Here is a 17,054-nt window from a genome sequence, read left to right on the forward strand (position 1 = left end):
CCCGCAAACAAACGCCTCTGTACGTCGCCCCCTCTATACAAGGCACAATAAGCGAGAGCCCCTATATTACGCTAACTGCGCCATATAGCCCACACAGAGCACTTGAGAGGTATCAAACTCACAACCCCCCAATGGAATAAATGGCTACGTGTAACTAATGGGCAGCGCGAACATTCAAAAACTCACTGTAGCATCAGAGTTGAAAACATTTTAGAAATGTTTTGTGAATAATTTCAAAACACCAAATATTTTTTGAAAACATAAACAATTTTTAGAAAATCAATTTGTTTTTGAAAAATATGATTTTTTTAATTCCGTGATATTATTTAAAAAATGAAGAATTTTTTGAAAACGTCAATAATTTCATAAATCTTGAACAATTTCTAAAATAAGAAGATTTTTAAAATTCCAAACAGTTTTTGAGAAACACGAACACTTTCCGGAAGGCCAATTTTTGGAACAAGAACATTTTTTACAGTGGTTTCCAACATACATTAGTGCGTACGCCAAATTAAATCAACACATCAGCATCAATGACTAAATGTATTGTCTTCCATGTCTTGGCTGGCCGATTACCAAAAGCAAAATTTGTATCAACATCACACGGTCATGACCTACAAAAGGTTAAAAAAAACTTAATACTAGCACAAATGGGTTGGGATTAGAGGGGATTAGGGTTTCTGTGTAGGGTTAGGGAGGGAGCTACGGGATGGTGGCAATGGTGCTACAGGAAGAAGCAGCCATGAGGGGAAGCGGCGGTCATGCCATCTGCCATGGGAGGCGGGTGTACGGTGGTGGGTCAAGCAGGCGACGGCCAGAGGGACGAGAGTGCGGGGTGGGTCAGGTGGACGCACACGCGGGGAGAAGATAACCGGCTAGAGAGAAGAGAGGAGGAGGAGGAGGGAGGAAAGGGCTGACCCGCGCCGCTGGAGCTCCTAGTCGTGTCTTTGTTCGTCTCCTCTGCTGCTCGGTTGCCTATTTATTTTCCCTCGAGCGCACACGAAGCGGTAAGTTGAGCGCTCGATCCTGAATATCAAGCAGAGTCGAGCGTGTATGCTCTAAATTCCGGAATAGCTACACTGGATGCGAAAGCGAGCCAGCGAATATTTTGGGCCAATTCAGCCAATCAATCCCCTGACCATCGAAACAATGACATTCGGACTGTGCAATGCCAATATCAATTTCTAGGCCTAAATATCAACATCAAATAGTGCACTCTATAAGTGCATACACATCTTTGAAATGCGAACTTTCTATGAAAACATGGACATTTTTGTAATTTCAATTTTGTTTTGAAAATCGGAACATGTTTTAAGCATCCGAAACATTTTTTTTGAAAAAGAAACATTTTTTCATTTGTAAACAATTTTTTAAAATGGGAACTATTTCCTCAAACATTTTAACTTTTTTTGAAAAACCTGAACATTTTTTAAAACTTGCGAACGTCTTTTGAAAAACACGAACCATTTCGGAAATATTCGTCCTTTTTGTGAAAAACACAAACATTTTTGAAATTTTGAACATTCTTTGTAAATTGTGAATTTATGTAAAAGGAAGAATTATATTTTTTGATTTTTAAAAAATAAATGAGAAAAAAAGGGAAAGCAACCAGTGATGAAGAAAAGAAAAGAAAATCTTTTGCCTAGTTTAAAAAAAAGAAAGAAGTTGTGCTACCCAGCCGACCTGACTATAGAGTACTCCTACTACATCAGAAAAAAAAATTGAGACAAGCATGCGAAGCTTTATTGAACGGTCACAATGTTTTATAGTGACGAATGAAAGATGAGCGGGATGGCCTAACCAAACATAACGACTAACCCCTAATTGAAATGTATACTTCGCTGGATTGTGAGCCTCAAAATTCGAACTCCTAAACTCATGGATAAAATTATATAAAATAAACTACTAGAGTACTCTATGATTTCATATATAATAGCACCCTAAATGACCCCACTCTTCGGCTTGATGTCCTCGATCAACACCTTGCAATCTGATGCCCCATGAATGGAATGTAGGTTCAGATAAGAGGGTGGAGGGGCGAGGCTGACACAGAGCACACCGGTCTCGGTCCACGCTGGAGCGGGCAGTCAGTCGTCGGCGTGGTTCCACACTGGATTGGCTCTCATGTGCGCTCTTGCATATACAAATGTAGAGCAGAGCACCCACTGATTGCGTTTTCTCAAAGGAAAAGAGGCCAGGATGGCCAGTTGACCTGTTCTTCGTGTTCGAGCACGCCACGCTATATACGGATGGGAATTGGGAAGGGCCAAGGCAGCTTGACACTGTGCACCAGCGCCGGTGGCGATGGCCGAGATCACGCCGGTGGCCACCTGTGCTTTCCTCCTCGTCTTCTGCGTTTGCTGCCACCTGCCTCCTCCCGCCGCTTCCCTGTTCTTCAACTACTCCACTTTCAGCTCTCAAGACCAGAAGGACTTCAGAATCGAAGGGGACGCCTCCTTCAGCGTCGGGTGGATCGACGTCAGCGCCAACAAGTTCGCCGGCATCGGCAACAGCGCGGGCCGGGTGTCCTACAACGCCCAGCCGATGCTGCTCTGGGACAAGGCCACGGGCCAGGTGGCGAGCTTCACCACGCGTTTCTCCTTCGCCATCGGCATCCCCAACATCAACAACAAGGGGAAAGGCATGACCTTCTTCCTCGCCGGCTACCCATCGGTTCTGCCGTACGATTCCTACGGCTTCGACCTCGGCCTCACCAACCAGAGCACCAGCGCCTCGGCGACAGGGGACAACCGGTTCGTCGCCGTCGAGTTCGACACCTTCAACGATACCCAGGTATCCGATCCCGACGCCACCTATGACCACCTCGGCATCGACGTCAACTCCGTCCGATCCGTAGTAACCAAGTCCCTGCCGAGCTTCAGCCTCATGGGGAACATGACCGCTCTCATACAGTACGACAACGTTTCCAGCCTTCTGTCCTTGACGCTATGGCTCGGCGATGGCCGAGGCCGGAATTACAGCCTTAGCTCCAAGGTTGACCTCAAGAGCGCATTGCCGGAGCAGGTCGCCGTCGGCTTCTCCGCCGGGACGTCCTCGTCCGTAGAGCTACATCAGCTGAGTTCATGGTACTTCAACTCGTCCTTGGAACCGAAGGCGGTCACCGTCGCCCCACCCTCCCCTGGCAGTGGCAGTGGCAGCCACAGTTCAGGAGTTATAGCGGGAGCAAGTGCCGGCGCGACACTGTTCCTGGTGCTCATCATCGTCGCCGCAGTAATCTTGATAAGTCTTCGTGGGAACAAGAAGAAGAAGCGAGAGGTTGAGGAGGAAGACATGGGCTCGGAGGACGAGGACGGCGATCCAGCGGTGGAGATTGAGATGGGGAGCACGGGGCCGAGGCGATTTCCGTACCAGGAGCTGGTGGATGCGACGAGGAACTTTGCGGCGGAGGAGAAGCTCGGACAAGGCGGCTTTGGCGCGGTGTACCGAGGCAACCTGAGAGAGCCTCGCCTCGCCGTGGCTATAAAGCGGTTCTCCAAGGACTCTTCGATGCAGGGGAAGAGGGAGTACACGTCAGAGATCAACGTGATAAGCAAGCTGCGGCACCGGAACCTGGTGCAGCTCGTCGGCTGGTGCCACGGCCGCAACGAGCTCCTGCTCGTCTACGAGCTCATGCCCCACCGCAGCCTGGACATTCATCTCCACGGCAAGGGCACCTTCTTGACATGGCCGATGAGGTAAACTGATGATTGCCCACTCAAACATTGAAATTAATCGGCATGAATCATGTATCGAACTATATATGTTGATGATTCTTGCTGCATGATACAACAGGATGAAGATAGTAACTGGGCTGGGGTCGGCACTGCTGTACCTCCACGAGGAGTGGGAGCAATGCGTTGTGCACCGCGACATCAAGCCGAGCAACGTGATGCTGGACGAGTCCTTCGGCGCCAAGCTAGGAGACTTCGGGCTGGCGAGGTTCATCGACCACGCCGTCGGGACGCAGACGATGACCGCCGTGTCGGGCACACCGGGCTACGTGGATCCACAGTCCATGATCACCGGCAGGGCCAGCGCCGAGTCCGACGTTTACAGCTTCGGCATCCTTCTGCTGGAGGTCGCGTGCGGAAGGAGGCCGGTGAGCCTGCTGCATGATCCTGCCGAGAAGAACGGACTGTTCCGGCTCGTCGAGTGGGTCTGGGACCTGTATGGTCGGGGAGCCCTTCTCGACGGGGCCGACGAGCGGCTCGACGGCGAGTACGATAGGGCGGAGGTGGAGCGCGTGATGGTCGCCGGGCTCTGGTGCGCGCACCCGGACCCGAGCGCGCGGCCGTCCATGAGAGCAGCCATGGCCGTGCTCCAGTCCAAGGATGCTAATCAGCTGCCGGTGCTCCCCGCCAGTATGCCCGTGCCCACGTACGGGCCGCTGGTGTCTTTGCCGAGCGGGCTGTCTTCGTTCAGTGTGACACAGTCGACGTCGACGTCGACGAGCGGCTACGGCACACACACGTCTACTTCATCCGACGTTAGCACGATCGGTTCAAAGGATTCGTCTTCCTTACTCAAACATCAGTACTCATAATTTAGTATTTTATTGTAGTTCTTTACAGTCGATGATTCATGATTGAATGGGACAGCACATGTGCCGTTGAATTTTCTTCCCTGAAGACGACCTTTTCTTTATCGCAACCCGATTCGCTTAGTTACGCCACGTGCCCATAGGTTTTCTGCCACTTTATAGTTCGTGTTAAATAATTCTTTCCAATTTGTCTTCCGCCAAGCCGTCTAGTTATGGTCCTCTATTTTACCACTTTTTCTTTTCGGAAATGATAACTGACGAACTCAGCTAGGAGCAACTTTACCTGGCATGAGATGGCAGATTTTGCCCTTTTTCGCCGCAAAATTTCTCTTTCATTTACAAATTGCTATGCATTTCTGAAAAAACTGTCATTTTTCTTTTGTGGGAGATTCTGAAGAAACTGTCAACCCCATACAAAACGTTCGCAAATGTCAACCCCGCCCGAGGAACGTCCATCAGATATTACGGTCATTTCCTTTTTATACATTATGGGTATATTATCCTACTGGACGACCACAATTTGGCTGCTTGGTTGTGGAGCTTTCCCTTGAGTGTGGGGTATAATGGTTAGTGGTGTTGCCGATGTACTATTGTCTGGAAGTTATGCTATTATATGTTGTTCTTGTGTATTTTGGAATTTTTGTTCTTCAAGGATAATCCCAACGTCCTTAATCCATTGTACCTTGAAATAATATTCATTTTTGTTTATGTAATATTTTGTTTTAGTATATATCTTCATTTACTAATAAGAAAAAGTAACCAATACGGCATTATATTTGTTTATTTTTCTTCTTGTGTCTCATGTTCATTTATTGTTGCTTAGTCGACATTTTGGCTGTTAGATTTTCTCGTATATTTGTTCGTCTTGGAGTGGTTGATGTTGCGATCGTGTGGCACTATTTAATTATACACTTTAGCTATATGTAAGTCAGACATTCCTTAAATTTGGGTAAGTTGAATTTTTGACCGTTGATTCTTTCTCAATATTCATTCTGTTTTTTTTCTTTAATTTTTTTGAGTTTTTTTTTCTTTAATGACTGCTTGGGTTGAATTTTTTACTTGCCCATGTTTGGGGTTAATCGATTTTCTTATTAGGCTTGAAGCCCTTTTATGCATTTTTCTTTTTTAGTCATTATCTTTCTTCTTAAACGGTAATGCCAATGCCACTAATTATTCTTCCTTAGGAAATAATTTTCTTTCTATATTAGGGTAATACCAATGCTACTCATCCATTACTTCTTAAAAAAATTATGTTAGAGGATTTCACTATTATATTCTTATTCTTGCATATTACTAAAAAAACAAAATTATGTGTAGATTGTGTGAGATTTTTTTGTTATTTTTTAATTTTGTTTCTTTTTCTTTCTTCTTAAAGGGTAATACAATGTCACCGATTCCTTATTTCTTAGGAAACTTATTTTTATTCATTTTTTTGTGTGGGTAAGCTTATACGCAAGTCCTATAAAATATGTTTGTATTTTTTTTGTGAGTGAATATGTGTGTAAATTATATTTGAGTGCAAACATTGTACAATTATATGCTTATACTTTGCATACTATAAAAAGTGCAATTTCAGTGCAAAGTTGTGTGCAAGTTTTCTTATGTTTTGCTTTCATTTTCTCACCAATGCCACTAATCCAATATTTCATAGAAAATTTATTATTTACTTTTTATTTTATTTCTTATTTAAGTGTAATACCAATCCGACTATTTAATTCCTTAAAAAAATATTTTTTTTCCTTTTACAAAAATTTTATATGCTTATCTTACATATTATTATAACAGGAAGGCAAACCTAATGTGTAAATTGTGTGCAAATTTTTTTCATTATCTTTTTGGTTCTTTTTCATTTTGTTTGTTCTTAAACGATTATACAAATGCTACTATACACTTCCTTAGAAAACTCTTTTTTTGTTTGTTTTTTTTCATGAAGTGTAATACAAATGCCACTAATTCATTCCTTCTTATAAAACTTTTTTGAGAATTTCACTATTATATGGCTATTCTTGATTATTGTAAAAAAGTGCAATTTTTATTCAAATTGTGTGCAAATTTTTTCATTATCATTTCTTAATTGTGTTCATTTTCTTTCTCTTAAAGTGTAATACCAATGTCACTAATTCATTCTTCCTTAGAAAACATTTTTATTGTGGAAATTTCGCTATTATATGCTTATTCCTTAGATTTTTTGTACTATTTAATTTAAATATTTTTTTCATTTTCTTTCTTCTTCAATGGTAATAGCAATTCCACTAATTCATTCTTCTTAGAAAACTTCATTTTTGTTTTTGTTTTTGTTCATTTAGTCTTTTAACGTGACATGACCACAAGTATTAGATTTATTATAATTATGCAGGATGTGGCACTTATCCATCTAATATCATTGGCCAGTGTGGACTATATTCTTTGGGCCTGGGCTCCACTGCGGTTTAACATAGCTGTATTAGACCAGACCAACATGGACTTTATTGTGTGGGCTTGTTTCTTCTTCTATTTGGGCCTAAATCCACTGAACTGTTGAACACGACTAAAAATGCGACTGGCCAAAATTAGATTTTCAAATAACAATAAATCTAATGTATTTTTAGATTTATTATAGGTATGCATTGTTTTTAGAACACGACTAAAAATGCGACTGATCTAAAATCAGGACACGGCTAAATATAGTGACTAACACAAATAGTAAACGAGCCTTTGAACATTTCTTCTTAGGTTAATGGCTCTGTTGTTGCCTCAGCCCAAGAAGTATTGTGGGCTTCTGTTCATTTGTGTGCAAAGGGTTGACTTTGGATGGTTGAGGAAAACCGAGTGAAACAAACGTGTGGTCAGCCGATTTGGGTTGCACATGCTGTCCATTGGATAAAAAAAACGGTAGAGCAGAAATTGACTAGCCCGAAAACAAAAACAGGCAACCGGTACATAGTCTGTCCATTTTTGTTGGGAGGCAAGCCGACAGGGTGAGAAAATGTGAACCTACAATTTGAGGGCTGCCTCATATTGGCTCGTTATACTGGACAAAAACTATTTGAGACATGTTTATAACGAGGCTTGTCTCACATCGTATTGCTTCTGTTTCGAATCGGGCGTCAAAATAGACCGTCTCACATGTAATAGCAATTCGTGGCGATTTATAAAATTAGCCGTCTTGGGTGTCATATTTCTAAATACCCAGCTCGAATTTGAGCTATCTAAGCTGAATGTTCCTACTATGCTCGATCATCTGTATAGTTGTCTTTGTGCTAGTGTCTCAAAATCCGGCAAATTGCCATCCCACGCTTCATCCTATTAAGCCTGTGGTGGCGGCAAGTGGAATTACAAGTTTGCTTCGGTTAGTAGTTCTCCTACTTGTCGTTTTGTTTTATTTTTAGTTTGACTTGTTACCTTCGGTTGTGTGCATCTTGGATATGCAGAGGCTGGGTGTCGGTCATGATGTGTTGTATCCGCTTGATGCTACATATATTAAGTTAATAAAACGTCCTAAAAAAAGAACATTTTCCAAAGTCAAGTTTTTTCGGTCGGCAGCAAGGTTTCTTGAGGCAGACTGCCCTACACGCATAAACCTTAATTTTTTTTGCGGGGAGCTACACGCACAAACCTGGCACACACACATTGCCAAACAAGATGATTACTATTCAAGATCAGAAGCTATACATATGCGCGTACAAATTTTACAATGTATGGAGAATCAGCAATGAAATCTAAACTGTACACTTTGACCAAAGAGGAGGCTATCTGAATTCAGCCAGTCCTCGAGATCCCTTGTACACTCCAAAAAAAGGGCCCTCAGCTGAATATTTTGTAGAATTTCCTAGAGCTGAGCTTGTGGGATCTTTTCTTGGCCGATCTTGCTTTATTTTTCCGGGGAATAGCATGCAGACCACAACAGATGTGATCTAACACTTCGTCCATAGGCTTATCAGAATCGATGTCCGAACAGCCTTGATCTTCGTCACTCTCTTCATCAGAACCGGAATCAACGGGGACCAGCGTAGAATTTTTCGGCGTCGTGAAGGACAGCCTCAGGCGGTCGACCTCGATGTTCTTGACTTTGTTAAGGGGGAGAGAATGGAAGGGGAGCTGATACGTGAAGATGGGTGTCTCACTCTTCTTCACCTCTTTTACCATCTTGTGCTGCTTCCATTCTTCTCGGTCTCCTCCTTGTTGCTTGCTCGAAGACCACATCATCACCTCAGCCACTCTCCCTCTCCCCCTCCCCCTGTGTGTGTGTGTGTGTTTCGGGTTCTCTCTCAAGTGTTGTTGCTTCCTGTGCTATTTGCTGCTACGATGAGGATGCTACTAGACTAGTAGTGCGACACTTATATACAAGTTGGAGAGAGAAGCTGAGGGGAGAAAGCGGCGTGAAGGTTCGTCCAGGACGAAAACGACCGATGTGAGCGGAAGCACGAGGTCAGATGATTATTTGACTTGATCGCCACGGTGGCTGCCGCGCGCCTTGGTTGCCAAGGTTCTTCGTCGCTGACTTGTCTGACGAATCTTGTCGCTATACATTTTCTTGGTTGCCAAGGTCGCTATCCATTTGCACTTGTACGGGGAGAGGAAAAATGCCTTGGCGGGCATTCAACCGGCCCTCCCGTCAAGGCCAACTCCAACGCACGACCCTAAACGGATATCCGTATCGTCCGTATTTTGTCCGTTTGAGTGTGAGAATGGGGCTGTGTCCGTTTGGATTTGGGTTTGCGTCGCGTGACTGCATCTTGTCCACCTGCATGCAAACGTGAGAACAAAAGGATATTGGCCGCGACGGTGTAGGCCTCAGCCGCCTTCATCTCCTTCATCTTTGCCCGCCGGCCCCTTCTCTTCGCCGCTTCTTTGTCGAGGAAGGCGATCTCCGCCGGCGTGCACTCAGATCGAGGCTTCCTGGGACCCTTGGGACCTTTCTTCTTCGCCGCGGGGCGCGCGGCCGCGCCCGCATCGCTGGGGTTCGTTGGGTCACCGTCCATGGAGGAGGGAGAGGAGGGGGCGCGCGGGAAGGTTTGGACGAAATGGAGGGAAAGTGAGATGGCTGTGCTACCGACGGGCGGGCCGGGAGAGGACAAGGGCGCGCGCTATCCGTTTGGCCGCAAACGCGGCCCAAACTTGGGCCGGGGTTGGGTCGAAAGCGGACGAAAAACAGACATTTGTCTGTTTGCGCCCGCGCGTTGGGCCGCGGTTTGTGTCCGTTTAATCCTTAACAGACGCGGGCAGACGATTTGGGGGTGCATTGAAGTTGGCCTAAACGTCTGAGCGGACAGCCGTGACCAGGGATGTCAGATTCTAACGAGGAGACCTCCGGTGTGGACATTAATAAAATAAGAGTTAATTTCATTTTTAACCCGGACAAAATCCTTAATGTATACCTTCACTTTTGCCCTTTGTGCCACGTTTTACCCTAGTGTGTACATTTTAACTTGATTTTTCTTCTTCTCAATTTTAGCGCTTGCCACGTCGACGGTTTATTTTTGCTTTTGGTTTTTCTCCTAGTTGGTCGTTTGTTTTGAACAGAAGCGAACTGAACCAAAAGAAAGCAGGTCAACCCACCCCACTACTCCCACATTCTTCCTCCTTGTACCCAACCCGCCCAAGATCCACTCCACCTCCCGCCCAGCAGCTACGCGAGACGGCCAAAAAGCTCCTTAATTTGTTTTAAAAAAAAGGTGCACGAGACGGCAGAGGAGACTCGGGGTACTCATGGCAGCCGGCCCACCATTCACGGAGCCGTTGAGTTACTACGGCGCGGTCTACGCCATCTTCGCCTCTTCGGAGGTGGGAGGACCGGGACGGGTTGTGCTTCTCGGTGAGGCCCCAGCTCCTATCCACTAATTGTCGCGCCGCGGGTGAGCTCAGATCCGGAGGCGCGGGAAATGCCGAGCGGTGGCACCGGCTTCCCGCTCGCAAGAGGCGGGGGTCGGGAAGTGTGCACCGACATGCACGCCCGCGGTGGGCCTCGGGGACTGGGTCGCCGTCAACACACTATAACTGCCTAACCTTAGTTGTTGTGGCAACCTTAGAGGGTGCTTGGATCCAAGGGACTTATTTTAATCTGATTAAAAAAGTCTCTTTATGAGGTTAAAGTTCCAAGCATCCCTAACTAAATTGGGGCTAAAACTAGTTTTGAGACTAAAAATTTTTAGTCAGGGGTACCCCTACTAAAATGTGGATTAGTCCTCTCTCTCCTCATTTAACTCATCTCCTTTAACACGGGCGAGTTCTGGATTGGAGGGTTTGGAGGATAATAAATGCTCATTAACTTGATTTTAGTCTTTTTAGTACTTAGATCCAAGCATGGGTGAGGCTAGCAAGTTTTAGTCCCACTACTTTTAATCATGAGACTAAAACGTATTCAAGCACCCTCTTAGTCACAAATCAAAAGGCTCTAAATGTAGCACCACTGTTTGGCTACATAAAAGAGGCCCATATATCGAGAATCTCTTGCTTTTTCATTGTAACTCTATATTCTGAAATAAATTTCTTTTACCCCGGCAAAGAAAAATAACCAACTCTACAAAAGAGGGGAATAGCTTTAGTCTATCCAACACAGGAAAAAAACAATTTTGCTATTTGTCGGTTGCCTTTTTTTTCAACCACAATTTTTTGTGTTTATTCTTTCTTTTTCTTTTCCCCTCTCTCTCACCCACACAGAGAAATGGCAGTTTGAACGGTGAAAGGAGTGGAGTAAGTAGTAATGGCCGATACGTCCATCTTCCATGCTTCCCAACGCGTGCATACGAATGGCATGCATGGCTTGAGCCTAGCTCTGCAAAAACGGTCGTTTTGACTATTCCTCGGCTAGGAATTCGATGTAAGTCATGCTACTCTCCCTCCGTCTAGGTGTGTAAGTCACCTTACGAAAACCAAATAATCTCAAAATACTTAGGCACGGTACATTAACTCCCTCCTCATTTCTTGTTTTATGACATATCAACCAATAAGAGATGTGGGCCGTGCATGCTTTCAATGACTTGAGACTACCAAACATGATATGCAGTGATTAGTTTATTGCATGCAATGCTATTAATTAGCAAAAAGACATTAAGTTTTCTCATTTTCCTTTCCGCCTTGATCGCGGTGCATAACGTAAGATGACTTACACACCTAGACTGAGGGAGTATCAAACATGCCGATTTTGCATCTCGGCTGCGTGCGACCTACCAAACACGCCTCAAATCCTCCTTTGCCGCAACCGAAACTGGAGCGTGATTAGGGTACTGGATTGGTGCGAGCATGTTTGTTTGGCTTGGTCGACTTTTCGAATTTGCTGTCTTAAAGTTAGATTGAACGACTGTCGTGGTATCTGGCTATCCGTGGGATGTCCTAGACTCCTAGTGCTAGTTGACCGTGACTACTTTCCATGAGCATGCGTTATTAAAACTGTGGCAAACAAAACAGTATTCCGAAATGAACATTTATGGCATTATATTAACACATACTCCCTCCGTCTCGACTCGAATTACTCGTCGCAGAAATTTGGGACGGAGGGAGTACAAAGATACGAATTCTAAGAAAAAACTACAATGCTCATCAAATAATCTAGCCCTCACAAAGCAGGCGAACTCTCTGGCAGAATGCCGACAACAGCTTCATCAAAATTGCAGTGACCACACTAGTAGGAGGTTGAAATCAGAGCAACCCGGGACGAGAATGGAAGGGAAAGTGATGCATCACTATCGGAGCCCCGCTCCTCTTCTTCTTCTCCTCTTTCCCCGCCGCCTTCACCTGATGATCAACACCTCCCATCTGCTTGGCCTCGCCGACAACGTGGCCACTCGGCGCCGCCTCTTTCACCGCCGCCTTCTGCTCCACGGCCTCTGCTCCCTCTCCTCCGAGCCGCCTGCCCGCCGGCGACACCTTGCTTGCGGCTTCAGGAGCGCCGAAGCAGTTCATGCCCAGCACCATATTTCCGTCGCTTTTTTCAGTTTCTCGCTCGATCTTTGCGTTGGCTCAGCTTGTGTTGCCGTGATGCTCTCGTGGCGGCTGCATTTATAGGGAGGGGGAGAAGGCATGGCGCGTGTTGCCCCGGGACGAAGGCTGGGAAGCTTCGTGTGGTCCTTGATGCGTGGAGATTAAGCACATGTCAGTTGTACTTGGCTGACTTGGTTCGCCGATGCTGCTGCCGCCTTGGTTGCCAAGGTTCCTCCTCGCGGACTTACCTGACGGATGCCGTCGCTGTCTGGTCAAACTAACGGGGCTCATTTGACGAGTCCGTCACTGCGTCAACATCAACGTGGTATCATCACGGGCCTGGTTTGCCTTTTGACCAGCGTGCCACGGGCCAGAGTTTTGCTGGCATGGGTCTACCAACTACGGTCCTCCTGTTTTCTCGAAAAAAGATAAGAACTGGCATAACCGTTTGCAAACAGTACTCACTTGTTGGGTTTTACACATTTTCACCTTGCAGCATGGCAGAGACAACAACAGATTCTGCAACCTGTTGAGAGCAATAGCCAACATAATCATCCAGAGCAGAGAAAAATACTCCACTACTTGATCCTGAATTATTGACAGATTCAGGAAGCAGAAGAAAGTAGACTACATTGCCTGAACTTTCGAACCAAGTCGTACCTTCAGTTCCAAGTACCATAAGCACGTCCCAGCAGAGTCGGCCAAGCAGAGTAGGAAAGGAAATACTGAATAAGCAACGCAGCAGAAGCAACGGGACACTGAAACATCAGGCTGAGAACACTTATTCAACTGAAACTCATGGCCATAGTAGTAGTAGCAGCAGCATATATTGCTGCCAAAAGAGAGCTCGTTCGTAGTACAGCCACTTGTCCGGTACGTAATTACAGATATACTTGAACTAATACTACGCTACTTTGCCAAGGAAGGCGAAACCACAGACGATGATCTTGTTCAGAAACCGCACCCCAGCGCTTATTACATCGGAGCGATCAGAAGCGCGTGAGGCGGCTTAGTTCTCCATGCGGATGATGCAGCGGATGCCCTCGCCCTTCGCCATGAGGTCGAATGCCTTGTTGATCTCCGAGAACGGCACGCTGTGTGTGATGAACTTCTCCACCTCCAGCTCCTGACCACAATCGCAAGTTGTTTGAGCATGAGCATCAAGTCTTCAAAGGCTTAGCATTTCTAGATGATTTAGAAATAGGGCGTGGCAATGAACAAAGCTCAAAAGCTCGCGACCATAGACCAAGCTGCAGCAATTTGGCGATTCCTGTTTACCTTTCTCATGTACATCTCCACGACATTGGGCAGGTCAGTGCGCGGCTTGAAGTTTCCGAAGAAGGTGCCCTTGAGAGTCCTCTCGTTCAGGAAGTTCATCGGGTGGGTCTTGAATTCGGCATCCTTGTGCGGCACACCCACCAGCACAGCTACACCCCAGCCCTGCATATATAGATCACAGAATTCAAATTTTCATCTAGAGAAAAGAGGCAATGCAAAATTATCATGCTTGAGTGGATGATTAATGTCTTAGAAAGTCATACATCATGAACACATTCAAATGCTTGTATCATAGCATTGACGTTGCCCGTGCACTCAACACTGCGGTCAACTCCACCATTTGTCATCTCAGCGAGCACCTAAAGCATCATCAATAAGTTGTATGTTATGATCACTAAGCACAATGAATAACCATATTGCCTTACATGAAGAAACAAACCTGTTGAACTGGCTTGGTGTGATCTTTCGGGTTCACAAATTCCGTGCAGCCAAATTTTCTAGCTGAACATGGACAAGATATAAAACATTAGAATCTTCGCAAAGCAACAGATTAGACTCATGAATAGTAAAAACAGAAGTATTTACCTTCTTCAAATCTGCTGGCGTTCAAGTCAACACCAATGATCCTTGATGCACCTGCAATCCTTGCACCTTCTGCAGCCTGAATCATACAAACACGAAGGGGTAAATAGATGCAAGCCAGTCGCACATGCCGATTGCAATTGCAGAACAATCAAGAGAGGAATTAGGGCACTTACAGCAAGGCCAACAGCTCCTAGCCCAAATATCGCCACTGTCGAACCCTTTGGTGGTTTTGCAACATTAATGGATGCGCCAAGACCTACAAAAGGAATGGCAACTCAGCATCTCAAGATAAGATGTAGCCATAACAAGCATACCACAGCAACAGAAGTCAACTTATCAACTTACCAGTGGAAATACCACAGCTAAGAACACAGACTTTGTCAAGGGGAGCCTCAGGGTTGATCTTGGCAACACAACCAACATGCATGACAGTATACTCACTGAAGGTGGAAGTCCCTACGAAATGGTAAATCGGCTTCCCGTCAATAGAGAAGCGTGACTTGCCATCCCCGATCATGACACCTCTGTCGGTGTTGATCCTGAGCAGATCACACATGTTGCTCTCCGCAGACTTGCAATGTGGGCATTCCTTACACTCCCCAGTGAACACAGGGAGGACATGGTCACCAGGGGCAAGCTCAGTCACACCCTCTCCAACACTCTCCACTATGCTGTGAACATAAATAAGTTCAGGGGACGTGCAACACATAAATTTGTTCCGAGAAATCTATACAAAAGGACTTCATGTCCGAGCACCTCATCAGATAAATAAAGAGATGGATATAGCAAGTCAACTAAAGCAACATGGAACAAACTCCTGATGTATCTTAACATGAGAAATAAGTTTAGGGGACGTGCAGCAGATAAATTTGACCAGAATATCTATATAAAAGGACTTCATCAGATGAATAAAGAGATAGATAAAGCAAGTCAACAAAGCAACATGGAACAATCTCCTGATGTATCTTCACTTGAGAAAGACATGTCAATCGGAAGTCCTAGTACCAATTTATGATATTGACCTCTGGTGTTCCATACTTGCTCTACCAAGATCCAACGACAGTGACGCCATTACAAAACAGACAACAACAATTATTCTGTAACGGTCTACACGGGCAACACAGTTCTTATGATTGCTTCACATGTTTTCAGTTCTGTGGTCGACCTATCCTTTCTCAACAGACAATTAGCACAACTGAAATCTAGAAATACTAGAGGAGAACATAAACTAAATGTATGAACGGCATGGTAAACATGTTATATTTAATCAAAAGAGGGGGTTTCCCTCGGATTTCATTAACGAAATCACCAAAGCAAAGCATCCAGCAAGTCCCAAACGTCACCTTAACTCAACCTACCACTGCTAAACAGGTGCAAGAAATTCAGAAAATACAAACGAGACTCCACACTGACGGGAACTAGTAACAGCAAACAAAACATAGACGCTGAAGGAAGACCAAACAAAACATAGACAGCAGAGAGACATGACATAGACGCTGAACTGAAGGAAGACCAAACAGAACATAAGATCACAGGCGCATGGTAAACATGTATAGACAGACAGAGTAATAATTCATCAAGGAAGGTACAGTGGTTGAGACTTGGGAAACATACCCTCCAGCTTCATGACCGAAGATCCGAGGGAACATGGGGGTCTGGCCCTGAGCATCGGAAGCCACGGAGGCGCAAGTCAGCAACAAAACTGATGCGCAGCATAATTTATTGAGCGGAAGCGAGCGTGACGCCGGTGGCAAGGCATGCGTACCTTGGCCTCCCAGAAGTAGACGTCGGTGTGGCAGAGGGAGGTGAAGAGGATCTTGACGCGCACCTCCATGGCCTGCGGCGGCGCCACCTCCACCTCCTCCATGGACAGCGGCTTCCCCGCCTCCCACGCCACCGCGGCTGCAACCGCGGACGGATCCAAGGAAAGAGCGTCATCAAAATGCAGTCACGGATGATACTACCACAAGGGGAAGGAAATCCTCCCCTAAAATCACGAAAAAGCCTAGCTAACCCTCACGAAATTTGTCCCGAGAAGAACGCAGGAAGAAATAATCAGGACAGTAAGCAAGGAATCGAAAACACAAGCAAGCGCCTTCCAGTGAGGCCCGGGGAATGCCGGGAGGGAGGAGAGAGGGGTGAGGCGCGGACCTTTGCACTTGATCACCTTCCCGGCGGTCGCCATCTCGCTCGCTCGCCTGGGGAATTCTCTGGACCCGGAATCGAAATCGAGAACTGATCTCTCACTTCACAGGATCAACGAATCCGTGGGGAACCGAGTGTGGGGAGGCCGGGGGTATATATGGGGCCGGGCTGGGAGGGAGGGTGCGGTTTCGCCACGTCTGGCTGGCTGGCTACCTGCCCCCTGTTCTGTTCTGTTCTTCTTGGGGAGCAAACCAGGGGCGGGCGGCGTGGCGCCGAAACCGGGGCTCCTGCCTCCACCTGGAAGCTGCGGCCGCGGTTTGTCCCTCCCTCCTCGGTGCGGGCCGTGGCGTCGGGGCCCATGGCGTGGGGTCGTGGGCGTCGGGCAGTTGCGGCAAATTTGACAAATTTGATCTATAGGCAAAATTAAATCACAGAATGAACCGTCCGTGAAACTATTTCACGCGGTTGACCCGTGGCGCCTAGCTCTCAGGCGCTGCATTAGTGCAACGCCTAGAAGCTAGGCGCTGCACTAGTATAACGCCTATCTCTCAGGCGCTGCACACTGACTTAGTAATTTTCGGATCACACGGGTGCAACGCTGGCCGTG

At 46.1% G+C, this 17,054-nt stretch overlaps 2 protein-coding genes across 2 annotated transcripts; one reads left to right on the top strand and one right to left on the bottom strand.

The window, feature by feature from the left end:
* Nucleotides 1-2,055: 2,055 nt before the first annotated feature.
* LOC109760748 (L-type lectin-domain containing receptor kinase IX.1) lies at nt 2,056-4,614 on the top strand. Its single transcript, XM_020319554.4, has 2 exons — nt 2,056-3,695; nt 3,793-4,614. The coding sequence occupies exons 1-2, from the start codon at nt 2,305-2,307 to the stop codon at nt 4,541-4,543; spliced, it is 2,142 nt and encodes a 713-aa protein (XP_020175143.1). The 5' UTR covers nt 2,056-2,304; the 3' UTR covers nt 4,544-4,614.
* An 8,591-nt stretch (nt 4,615-13,205) lies between these two features.
* On the bottom strand, nt 13,206-16,780 carry LOC109760746 (alcohol dehydrogenase 1). The gene is made up of 10 exons (XM_020319552.4): nt 16,454-16,780; nt 16,068-16,204; nt 15,917-15,963; nt 14,648-14,973; nt 14,476-14,558; nt 14,303-14,378; nt 14,157-14,218; nt 13,981-14,076; nt 13,718-13,879; nt 13,206-13,565 (listed from the first exon to the last, which is right to left on the bottom strand). Exons 1-10 carry the CDS (start codon nt 16,485-16,487, stop codon nt 13,449-13,451), a joined length of 1,140 nt encoding a protein of 379 aa, XP_020175141.1. The 5' UTR covers nt 16,488-16,780; the 3' UTR covers nt 13,206-13,448.
* Between the last annotated feature and the right edge of the window lie 274 nt (nt 16,781-17,054).

This window comes from Aegilops tauschii, chromosome 4, assembly GCF_002575655.3.
Source record: "Aegilops tauschii subsp. strangulata cultivar AL8/78 chromosome 4, Aet v6.0, whole genome shotgun sequence".
In the NCBI taxonomy this organism is placed as follows: Eukaryota; Viridiplantae; Streptophyta; class Magnoliopsida; order Poales; family Poaceae; genus Aegilops; species Aegilops tauschii.